The 12,028-nt window shown below is 39.5% G+C and overlaps 1 protein-coding gene across 1 annotated transcript in view; it reads left to right on the top strand.

Annotated features, from left to right (window-relative positions):
* Positions 1-712: 712 nt before the first annotated feature.
* The window catches only part of ALG5 (ALG5, dolichyl-phosphate beta-glucosyltransferase), a gene marked incomplete at its 5' end in the record, with an annotated part of 20,548 nt that continues 9,232 nt past the window's right edge, over positions 713-12,028 (top strand). The window contains 7 exons of the mRNA XM_010146353.1: positions 713-884; positions 2,121-2,167; positions 2,840-2,908; positions 4,149-4,241; positions 5,786-5,899; positions 7,201-7,260; positions 10,090-10,241. Coding sequence (XP_010144655.1) covers positions 713-884; positions 2,121-2,167; positions 2,840-2,908; positions 4,149-4,241; positions 5,786-5,899; positions 7,201-7,260; positions 10,090-10,241 — 707 coding nt within the window. The remainder of the gene's footprint in view (positions 885-2,120; positions 2,168-2,839; positions 2,909-4,148; positions 4,242-5,785; positions 5,900-7,200; positions 7,261-10,089; positions 10,242-12,028) is intronic.

Here is a 12,028-nt window from a genome sequence, read left to right as displayed (position 1 = left end):
TGGCTCCGCTTCTGCAGCAGCTGACGGGTTGGTTTTATGCGGGGAGTGTGTTTTCGTGAGGCGTGGGCTGAGCGCCTTGAGAAGAGGTAAAATGTAGTATTTGACCCTTACAGTACGTCTTGGAAAATATGCTGGGAACGTGCGTTCACGGTTACCACTTGGGAGAGACCTGTAAGTTTCCGAGTGGCTGAAGTACCGTGCAAGTTTGAGAAGTTTGAAAGTGAAATCCTGCTGCCCATCAGCAGTACCGTGTGCCTGCTGTTCCCACGTAAAAGTACTCCAGAAACCAAGTTCTGCAGATTTATTTTAGCCATGCTTAAAAATGAGCAGCACCTCAGTTTTGCACAGCTGCCTTGTTGTGGCCTGCCTGGTTGTCTGCCAGGACCAGAGGCAGCACCAGCTCGTGTGGTGGAGATTACTTGGGAAAGGGGCAATGGGGCTTGGACCACAACTTTGGAGACCTCTACATGCTTTGCAGTTGAAAACAGCAACAAGCCAGTGGTGTTGACAGAGGTCAGAGTAGGCGAAATGGAGTAGTCGAATAGTATGAGAAGGTTTCAATCTCGTGCATTTTGGTCAGTGGATGAAGTACTGCACCATTGACCCACCTCATTTCTGAAATATCATTGGTTGCTGCTTATAGCATGTTCAACAGCTAGGTGAACCTTTGATAGAATGCTCAACGATTTTTCTCATTTCTTTTTCATCACAGATTTGTGCAATTGCTCACGTAACTGCCAGAAAAATGCCAAACCTTCACCGACATGAAGAAGAGAAATTCTTTCTAAATGCTGAAGGCAGGAAGGAATCTGTACCGAGTATACATGATCCCCCTACAAAGGAACTCTCTGTTGTTGTGCCTTCTTACAATGAGGAAGACCGGCGTAAGATTTTTCTTGTTTTGAGAAAACGAAGAAAATCTATCTGTTGTTACTCTAATAATGTAGAGGTCAGTTTATATTAGCAGTAGATTCTGGCAGGCAAGATTAAGTGTCTGATTTTGGACACGGTTTCCAGAAAACAGACCAACTGCCTTGAATTTCGAAGTTAGACATGCTGTGTATGTTGATTTCTGCTGCAAAAAATAGCATAGCGCACTCGTAAGAATTGTCTTTATTTCAGTGAAGTCCAGCAGAATGGCTGCTCATTGCTGTAAATGCTGTAAGGCAAGAAGACAACTTTTAACATTTGTTTGAAAACCTCCTGCTCTGTAAACAACAGCATCAGCTTCAGACAAGCAGAAAAGAGGATGATCTCATGGGTTTGTGTTTGGCTTGGCCTTTTATATGAGAACCTGATACTCAGCAGTGAAGGCTTGCAGATGCAATGGAAATAATCGAGCTCTAAAGCTGTACTCGTGGTTGACATGGTAGCATACGTTGTCATTCCTTTTCTTGATGAATACTAAGCTGTTTGGAATTCTTCTAAGAGGGATATGGACAAATAAAGTGTATCTGGACACAGGGTAGTCCCGGCCCTTTCTCAAGTCCAGAGATTCCTCAGACCTGGTTTTCATGTACCTGTTTTCAGTAAGCAAGATCTTAATACGCTTCATTTGGTTTTCAGTTAGTTGTCCCTCCCCTGGTAGATAGAATAATGAGCTGAGATGTGCTCAGGAAGGAACATACACTGCCAGTACAACCATGAGGTTGAGTATCTTTCTAACCTGCAGATCAGTCAGCTGCAAAAGTAGTGTCTGTTTGTTGGCTGAAGCATTGTGGCCAGCAGCCTTAGTAAGAGAAGGCACGTTACTGACTAGTGGGCAGGTTTCTCTTGTTGCCTTCTCTGTGAGCTTGCTTAAATAGAGAAAGTCAGTGATGGTTTGCAAGGTCAGTCATGGAGAGCGATTATGGGGTTTCCTTTAATATTGTGTAGAGAATTACATATTTCAAACTGGTTCTTGTCTTCTGAAGAAATTTTTATCCTGTCTCACATGTGTGATTTTCATTAAGAAAGGACAAGACTTAGAGCTGCAGATGCTAAGCTTATTTACTGAGGGTAAACTTTATGTGGAAGAGCCAATTTGCTCAGCTTTGCTTTGTAGTTGTTTTCAGCTTGCTTGTGCCGGTGCTTTGCCTGTTACAATCTACTAACCTGACCTCCTCCACCTTTTCCTCTAGTACCTCTTATGATGGATGAAGCTTTGGATTATCTAGAAAAAAGACAGGTATTTTCACTGTGCATTAAAAATTCCATGTTTTTCTGTACGTTATTATAACAAGTCAGTGTTCTATTTGCTTTGTTGTTTTTGTGTACGTTACACCAGTATTACTTCTCTACTTAGATGTAACGCTTCTGTTATCAGTTGGTTTTAGATTGAATGCTGGAAGGCAATTTAAATTAAGTAAAAATGTAATATACTACTCTCTGATGAACAATCTTTGTATGCATGATGTCTCTCCAAGACAGCAATTAAGGATAAACCATATGTTTAGCTTTCTAAATCCTGGTTTGTTCCAACGGGATTCTTAAGTATCTGTTCTTCATTAGGATTTGTTCTCTGGATAAGATGACCATTGTGACGTTTGTGGGTTTGTTTTGCTTGGATTTTCTTAGCAGTGATGTTGTTCTGAGCTTTCATCTTTTACCACTAAATTGATTTCTTAGTTCTAGACTGTAGCTGAGGAAAACTATGACAAGTCATTGTAATGGAACATGCATCAAATATGGCAAAATTCTTTAATTATGCCGTCTTTACAAATTTACTGCATCATATTGGTGTCTGTTGGCAACCGTGAATGAGTTAAAAACTGCTCGGAAGGAAAGAATGCTGATGTTTGAAAGACCTACTACCTACTTATGAAATTAGGTGAAATGGTTTTCTGTTTTTATCTTCAAGAAACAAGATCCTTCATTCACTTACGAAGTAATAGTGGTTGATGATGGTAGTAAAGACCAAACTACAAAGGTAAGAAAAAGAAGTGTCTTGCCCCAAGTAATCAGAGGTGTGAATTTTCATACTGCATTTGTGGAGTATAATAATGTTTTGCTTTTATATTTCGGTGCATGAAGTAGTTGACAATTAAAACTCGTGTTTCTGAATGCTTTCTCTCATTGTCCTACATACACTGTGGATGTTGCATGCACACATGCACACGCATATACTAATATTCTTTATTGCAAATACTAATATTCTTTATTGGCGGCTGTGACAGCCATTTTCCTGCAGCTGGGATTCTAAAAATTGTCATAAGAAATTTTAGAAGTTAAGTTTACATGTTCTACGTGTGCGTGGTCATATGAATGTGAACTTGAGGAAGGAAAAAACCTTTTAAAATAGCCGATTTATGCTGTGACAGAGCAGCTGACATTCTACAGCTCGTTCCCATACCCTTCATTGCATTGTTCATTTTAAAATCCCCGTGACAGTAGTAGCATTTTCCAAATAATTCTGCATTCTGCTTCAACCTTGACGAATGTCACTGGAAAGGAGGGCTGGCCAGCCTGAGGGGTTTTTTACTACTGCTTGGAAGATGTTTGAGTTAGCTACTGAAATGAATGCTGCTTTTTCATTTAATTCCCTCAAGATTGTCCATTAAGGATTTCTTGTGTGTATTTTTTGACTGCTTTGCATTCCTTCTGGCATTATGTTAGAAATGAGCCATGGGCTTCCGGACTTACAAGAACTTGAGAAAACTTTTAAAAAAAATTAGGGGAGAAAACTCATGCTTTCTCTTCCCCACAACAAGGAACAAAATGTGCACACCCCTGCAGTGTGAATGGGATGTTAGATCACTATGATTTTTTTGTTTAAAACCAGATAGTGACAAGTGAGAAATAGATGGCAGTAGTAAAAAATTCTTTTTCTTTGCTTAACTATTGATGTTGGTGTAAAAGGTCTGTAATAGTTTGATATAAATTACATCAGTACTGAGGTTTCTTGAGCGTGGGTGACTAGGTTTTAGAATTGCTTGGGGGAATATCCTGTTCTTATTGAACATGACTAGCTTCTTCAGTCTTCTCATGTTGACTGTGAACTGGTTTTTGTTTTCCCAAACAGACTCCAGCAAACACTGGCAATGTATTTGTGCCGACTGAAGTGGTTATAGCTCTGTGCTGTTAATTTTTTTTAAAAAAGGGTGAGCAAATACAAACTTCTACCTTGATTCTTGGTTTTGTTTTATGCTGGTTTTTTGTGTGTCAATCAGGTTGCAATGAAGTACTGCAAGAAATATGGAAGCGACAAAGTGCGAGTGCTTTCTTTGATAAAAAATCGAGGGAAAGGAGGAGCAGTCAGGATGGTAATTGACACTTTCATCTCCTTCTCTGTCTAAACTACCTGTGCCCAACTATGCAGAAGATAGAGCGGTGCTGATTGACATTTTGAATGCGATACATTAGCAAAGTGATTATCAGAAAACTGAGTGCAGTTTCTACAAATTAAGGCAAAAACACTTTTCAAAATAAGCTTATTTTAGGTCTTGGAAACAGTATTTTCTTGTCAGGAAGATCGATAAAAAAGAATTTTTTTTTTTTACATGAGAATTCAAAAGAAAAAACAAAGTTAGACTTGAATTTCATATTCCTATTAGTTAGAAATAGGCTTGTGTTTAAAAAAACACATCCAACCAAAAAAACCCCTTACAGATTAAACTAAAGCTTTTGTAGAGAAAATACAGCTAAATTTGCAAACACTGTTTTTTAGGTCATAGCTTTAAAAATTGTGATTCATGAACAAATGCTCTCATCCAGCAAAGTTTGTGTTTACTGAAGCCCACTGCTATCACTCGCACTCGATAGTACAACCAGCACAATTTATGCTTTCACATATTAATTTTCACAGGTATGATCATAAAGACATCATGTTCTAAAAACAAAATGTCTGTTACACATTTAGAAAGAACATTTTTTCCTAAGATGAATGACACTTCACTTTTATGAAAAAAGTATCATTTATAGGTTATCAGTGACTCTATCTGTATTTTAAGCTCTATCTTTAATACCTCAATTTAATTCTTATTATGAAACATGAGTAAGTATAGCAAATGGAGAGAACATTAAATTAGAATGTATGGAACTTTTGTAAGGGATATAATTTTGAAGTTATTTCAAGAAAAGGAGAATGATTCTCTATGTGGTGTATTTTTGCATTACAGGCTGTAGAGTGGATGTATATGCCAGTACTTCCTTAACAGGTGTTTCAAAGTCACACATGCTTGGTTACAGCAGTATTTTCAGCAAACCCACTGCTAAGTGTCTTCCTGTCTGGACTCATTCAAAAATTGCCAAAGATGTCTGACCAAAGATGTGGCAGAACAAGCTGTGAGACCTGTGCATCACAAATGTTTTGCAGTGATACTGTAACTTAAGACTCACTTCTCAAAATTAATTTAAGATTATCTCTTGTATTTTCTTGAAACAGCGTTAGGAAAAAAATAGTGCTGCATCCTCCTTTCTGTAGCTCAGATAACAAAGAAAAGCTGTCCAGTGCAGTGGCAGCTGCTAATCACAGCTTCTCTGTGCCCTCCTGTGTAGCTGACTCAAAAAACTTGTCTCTTGGGATTTTGGTTTGTAAAGCTTTTTAGTTTGCAAGCTTCTCCAGAGAGCGATTGTTAACCTGTCGTGTTCATGCATTGTCCGTCGCTATGGGACTCAGCGTGTGAGTTCTCTAGATGTTCCTCCAATATGAATTGATACATTGTTGTTAGTAGCAGGATATTAAGACTCACCTGTTGTGTTGAATCTTTAAGATACCACTGTTTCAGTTACTACGTTAGGTTTTTGGAGTGTCTTGCAGCTAGCTTAAGACAAAGATGCTGATTTGTATTGACTGTTTTGCTCACAGGGTGTCTTTAGTTCTCGGGGGAAAAAAATTCTTATGGCTGATGCGGATGGAGCTACAAAATTTGCAGATATTGAAAAAGTAGAAGAAGGTTTAAAAAATCTTCAGCCATGGCCTGTGAGTATAAATTCTCATGGTTTTAGTTTAATACGCATGCATAAAACTTGATTTTTGTAATTCTGTTCACTTGAGTTTTTTGGGATCTGGTTGAAGATCTCAAGTCTGGAGGCCTATGTGTAACCTTAGAAGTGGCAAGAGTGGGCTGTTGGAAGGGAACTTCCAGAGAGTTTTTACATCCTTTGCATCCACTGTGCCTGTTTCAATGCAGTGCATAATGTTCTATTTACCATTCTTCCTTTGAAGTTGTTCTACTCTGCATGACCACCACGTGTTGCCTACTCATTAAAAACCAGTTTTTATCATTGTTAACTGTTTTGTGTTTTCTTTTTATCTGATGTCATCCTATATACCTTTAAGGATGCATCTTAATTTCACCCTGTTTTATAGAGGTTGTCTCTTCTCAGAGTTGTTAGTTTAATGACAGTATTTGGAAGAACTTTTATTGTAAATAAAAACTCAGAAACCTGTGGAACAAGAGCTTTTCCCTGCATAGTCATTCTCATGGATGCTTGACTTGAAAGAACTAGGGGTTTTTTTCTGCTTCTATGCAGGTGAGTGAGGTAGTTGTAGCTAGCTTCCTGAAGTGCCAGAAGCAACGTGCATGCTTCTAGCGGGAGCTGCAAGGGGTGCGCTGGTGTGGAGGGCTGTGATCCTGCACAAGTGTGGGAGCTGCCGGACAGTGGTTTGGCCCTGGTGCACTCCCCTACCAAGGCGGTAGTGGCAGCAGCAGTGTTGGTCCTCCAGTGTCAGTCCTGGCACTTGCAAATGCCACACCTTTGAGATTTCATGTGAGAAGTAGTAGCATGAGAATAATTTTAAACCTTTGTTTTGATCACATCTTTTGATGTAATTTGAGGTTATAATTTTGGCTGATGCTGAGGCATTTTATTTGTTTGAAGGTACATCACTGCAGCATGTACTTTCTTCTGTTACCCCTTCTGCAGTGCAACATTTAGGGGGAAAATACATTATGACATTAAATACCTAGGAATGCTGAATGCTTATCAGTCCTGTTTAACATGTTTACCGAATGTATACCTCAGAGGAGCAATATAAGCTAAACCAGACCTGAATAAACTGCGGCAATTTGTATGCAACATCGGCAAAATGTAATAAACTATAGATTCTCTGTTAACTGCATTTAGCCTCAGAATCTAGCAGTAGAGAAAGTGCAGCTACAGGAAGCAGAAAAGTATACTGCTGTGAAGTTTTTTATTATGCAGTTCTCAACATGAGATTCTGCTCATTCTGAATACGTTAGTTTAAATAATAACTCTTTAATCTGTATTCCCATGCAGAACCAAATGGCTATTTCCTGTGGTTCTAGAGCTCATCTGGAGAAGGACTCAATAGCAAAGGTTTGTTTCCATTTCCCTCTGTCTACTAATACTCAAATAGTTCTATTATTTGATTCTGCTCTACAGATTTTACAATTAAATAATTAATATTTGTAAAAGAATGGAAGCTATAAGGTAGGAGAAGCTTGCTGTAAGTGTAGTGTGTGCTCCATCGTAGGCAAAGGATGTGTTCTATATTTCAGGCACTTTGAACTGCTGTCTACTGACTAGTGTTCCAATTTATGGATTTAATTTTTCCAGTTGAGAACATCTTGCAAGCAGGACATCTAATCCCTAACAGAACTGGTAGCTAGTAACCAGTACTGGAGCTGGAGTGGAAGGCAACTGATGAGTTTATTTTTATTGATTCCCTTCCAATGCAAGAGCTTGATCTGCAAATCATGAAACCTCTTTAAAATGAGTTAGGAATAATTAGCAGCAAACTGTTTGAAGAGGATCTCAATTCATAGGAAAGTACTGTAATTTTTCTCTATTACTCATAGTAAATTTCTTGAGTTTCGAACTCACAGACAGTACTGTTCTGTGTGTGGCTCTTGTGGAATAAACAGTGATGCATAGGCACACAGTCTTATCTTGCATCTGGTTTTCTGATGTCTTGGCAGACAGTAGTTGACAAAGAACAGGCATGGAACTTGTATTACAACAGACACATTGCTGGACTAATTTTTTCAGCATCGTTGGATGTGCTCATCGTGTTGAATGTTCTCTAGAGTAAGCTTTGTTTATACTGATGTTTAATACTTGAAATGATTCTAAAATATATACACAACTACTAAAATAGTTACAAAAGCTCAAAAGAAGTTACAGTGGTCCTGTTTAGCCCCTGGTAGCTCTGCAATGTTTTCTTCTGGTTTATTAGGTGGTATTAGAGTGGTTCACTGGAAAGGCTTCTTGGAAATACTGCTGTGTGTATGTTAGCATTCTCAGGAAAAAAAAAATCCAGAACTTTCATCATTATCAGAAATCAGGATAAATCTTAGACACGGTACCTGCCTGCTTGTAGTACAGGATATACCACTTGCAGTTACTTGTTAGCTGTGCAGCTAGTGTATCCTGGAAATGTTGCTACTACAAGGGGAGCATGTAGCTGATAAATTTGATCCCAGAAAAAAATTATTCCTTTTGGGATACTGAATATATGTAAACTTTCTTCTGTGCATCTTTCTTCATGCGTCTCTTTTAATCTTTGAAGGTCTTGCTATATGAAGGAGAGGAATTGGAACAGCTCTCACAATGCAAAAGTACAGTTTTTAGGATGTGTCCATTTATTGCTTTTTCTCCTTGTATTTCTGACTTTTTGATAGAGGAATCACCGACTGATTAGGTAGTACTGCTTTCTTTGAAATATGAAGCCCATTTCATCACCCAGCTATCCGTAGACTGGAAAGGAAAGACTGCCTTTACCACATTGGGAAGAGATTGTTGTGTTGGTGTGAAAAAAAACGCAGAACAGTCTTTGAGAAGTTAGGGTTTCTCTCTGTGCTTAGTGGCATCTAAAACAGTAGAATGAAGCTGTGGGAAGCTTAAATTCATGCTTAAATTCAGTCTCATTAAGAATGCTGTTCTGCCTCTGGAACTGTTAATGTACTTTAATGGATCGCTAGTATGACATGCATGAACAGTCCTGGGAATGATGAAAGTAGTTAAATACAATAGTTAAATTGTTGGCTCCTAAATAGCTGCATCGTATTTGGCTTGCAGTCTTAGATACAATCACCGAAACTGAGCTTAAGACCAGCAGTGAGTTCAGAAGCCATTTGTGGATCAGAGTTCTAGTTGTTCAGGAGCTGTCTGGAGTAAAAGGCTAGGAAGGATGTCTGCAAACCCAGAGCCCAGCCTGTATGATTATTATGTCAAGAACAAAAGTTTACCCAAAGAGTAAGCTAGGAGAATGTCTACCAGGGACATAAAGTACATTTGTGAAAGCAAAAGAACAGAAGTGATGACTGTGAAACATTGCTGGCAATATAAAATGAAATATTACCTTGCACAGCAGCTGTCACTTTAGTCCTGTTTTTACGTGGTACATCATATACTGCAAAAAAAGTGCATTCTCTAATTGCATCCCCTTAAGTACCTCAACATGGTGTGTGCAAACTCTGGAGATCATGCAGTCTTCAATAAAAGAAGTAGGTGGCAGACAAGTGCTCCCATTTGGGTTTTTTTTATAATATAAAGCTTTTTTTTTCTTTCATTTTTGTGTAAAGTAGCAGCTGGAACACGTTTAGTTTATAGTGTATATTCTTAATCTCAGTCGTTTTTGCAGTCCTGCTGCCTTATTCTTTCTTCATGTTTAGTCCTGGAAACTTTTGAATCTGTTGGACCTGTTCAGCTTTTAGGAAAACAAGACAACTAGAGAGGGAAAAAATATCCTGCAAGTGTCCAGTGAGAGAGCATGTAGCATGCCATCCCCCTCCTCCTTCACTCTTTTCCTGGGGGAATTCCCAGAGAACAGTGCAGAAGATGCTGTGGCTGTTCAGCTCATTAACTGAAATCCAGGTACAGGTTCCTGCTCCACTTAATAACGCATTATCCAGAATAAAAAACTGCTCTGAATTAAGGAAAGCAGAAAAAAGAACTTGGACTTCTCATATCCTAGGCCAGTGCCCTAACCATGCTCTTGACTGGCAAGTCTTTCCTTTTCAGCTGTAATTTTGTTACACTGGAACAATCGAAAAGTTCTGGTTTTATTCCAGTGCAAAACAAAAAGAGTTTACAAACTTTGAAAGCTATCGTGAAATAGGATTATAGTCCTGTAAACCAGCTCTGTTCAAACATTTCACTTGTCACTTAAGTGAAAACATCTAACTTCTTGCCTTCTGTCCACAGCGCTCTTACTTTCGAACTCTTCTTATGTATGGATTCCACTTCCTTGTGTGGTTTCTTTGTGTCAAAGAGATCAGGGACACACAGTGCGGATTTAAACTCTTAACCAGAGAAGCTGCCTTGCGGACCTTCTCAACTCTTCATATAGAACGCTGGTAAATCCTTTCTTTTTTCTGTTTTTTTTTTTTTTCTAAGTAAACATGGGTTTGAAAAAGTAATTTCAGTATTGCAGCTATTATGAAGCCTGTGTATTCTGTGTATGAATCCTAGCAGCTCAGGTTAACCAGTTATAGTACTAATTGCTTGGTAATTTACATTTCTCATTATACTAAAATATCCTGGTATTTATAGGAATTCTGTTATATTATTAAGATACACTTTAGGAAATAGTTGAGTATTTAATTTTATTCTTTCTGCTTGTGATGATAGGGGTGGAACAGATGGGCTTACTAAGTTTTAATTTTAAAAGATCATGCAATGTAAACTGCAAGAAATATTTTAAGACTACATTGCTGAGATTTTGAGTGGCAGCAATCGACTCCTTGACTCTGCAAGTCCATTTTACTTTGGCATGTGGTATAAAAAGAGTTGTGTAATACTGAGAAGGTAGGACATTCTGGTTTTCCCTTGCCACAGCAAATGATAATTGATTAGGGGAGCAAATAAAAAGAAAATACCAAGAACTCCTCTCCCTTCACCTCTAAGAAATTCCAAACAAACAAGTTTTGATTGCGTTGTAGTCCACTCCCTCTTTCTGAGAGTCCTCTCTCCTTTTACAGGTACGAGCCTTAATATGATAAGGAAAGTTAAGAGTTTTTAATCCTAGAATGGTTTGGATTGGAAGGGACCATAAAGATCATCTAGTTCCAACTCCCTGCCCTTATTTTTCAACATGGGGAGAAGGGGGGTAGTCTGTTGTAATTTGTAAAAATGCAGCTAGAATTCACAGAACCATTGAACGGTTTGGGTTCAAAGGGAGCTTAAAGATCATCTAGTTCCAGCCCCCTGCCACGGGCAGGCACGCCTTCCACTAGACCAGGTTGCTCAAAGCCCCATCCAGCCTGGCCTTGGACACTTCCAGGGAGGGAGCATCCACAACTTCTCTGAGCAACCTGTTCCAGTGCCTCACCACCCTCACTATGAAGAATTTCTTCCTTCTAAGAAATCTAAATCTATCCTCTTTCAGTTTGAAACCATTACCCCTCATCCCATCACTGCATTCCCTGATAAAGAGTTCCTCCACATCTTTCCTGTAGGCCCACTTTAAATACTGGGAGGCCGATATAAGGTCTTCCTAGAGCCTCCTCTTTTCCAGGCTGGCAAACCTCAACTCTCTCAGCCTGTCCTCATAGCAGAGGTGCTCCAGCCCCCTGATCATCTTTGTGGCCCTTCTCTGGACCTCCTTGAGTAGGTCCATGTCTTTATTAAACTGGGGGCTCCAGATCTGAGCACAGTACTCTTAGGTAGGATCTTACGAGATAGAGGGGGAGAATCATCTCCCTCAAGCTGCTGGTTATGCTTCTTTTGATGCAGCTCAGGGTGCGATTGGCTTTCTGGGCTGTCAGTGCACACTGCTGGCTCATGCTCAATTTTGCATTCACCAACACCCCCAAGCCCTTCTCTGCAGGGCTGCTCTCAATCCACTCATTGCCCAGCGTGTGTCTGGTTTTGCCCTGACCCAGATGCAGGACTTTGCGCTGGGCCTTGCTGAACTTCATGAGGTTCACACTGGCCCACCTCTCAAACCTGTCCAGGTCCCTCTGGATGGTGTACTTTCCCTCTGGCATGTCGACCACACCACAGCTTGGTATCATCTGTAAACTTGCTGAGGGTGCACTTGATCACACCATCCATGTCACTGACAAAGATGTTAAACAGCATTGGCCCTGACACTTACCCCTGAAGAACACCATTACAACCTCAGAATTCAGTGCTGCTGAAC

This window comes from Buceros rhinoceros, unplaced genomic scaffold, assembly GCF_000710305.1.
Source record: "Buceros rhinoceros silvestris isolate BGI_N320 unplaced genomic scaffold, ASM71030v1 scaffold31762, whole genome shotgun sequence".
NCBI classification, from domain to species: Eukaryota; Metazoa; Chordata; class Aves; order Bucerotiformes; family Bucerotidae; genus Buceros; species Buceros rhinoceros.
Note: the sequence above shows the minus strand (reverse complement) of the source record. Positions and strands in the feature narration are given on the sequence as shown.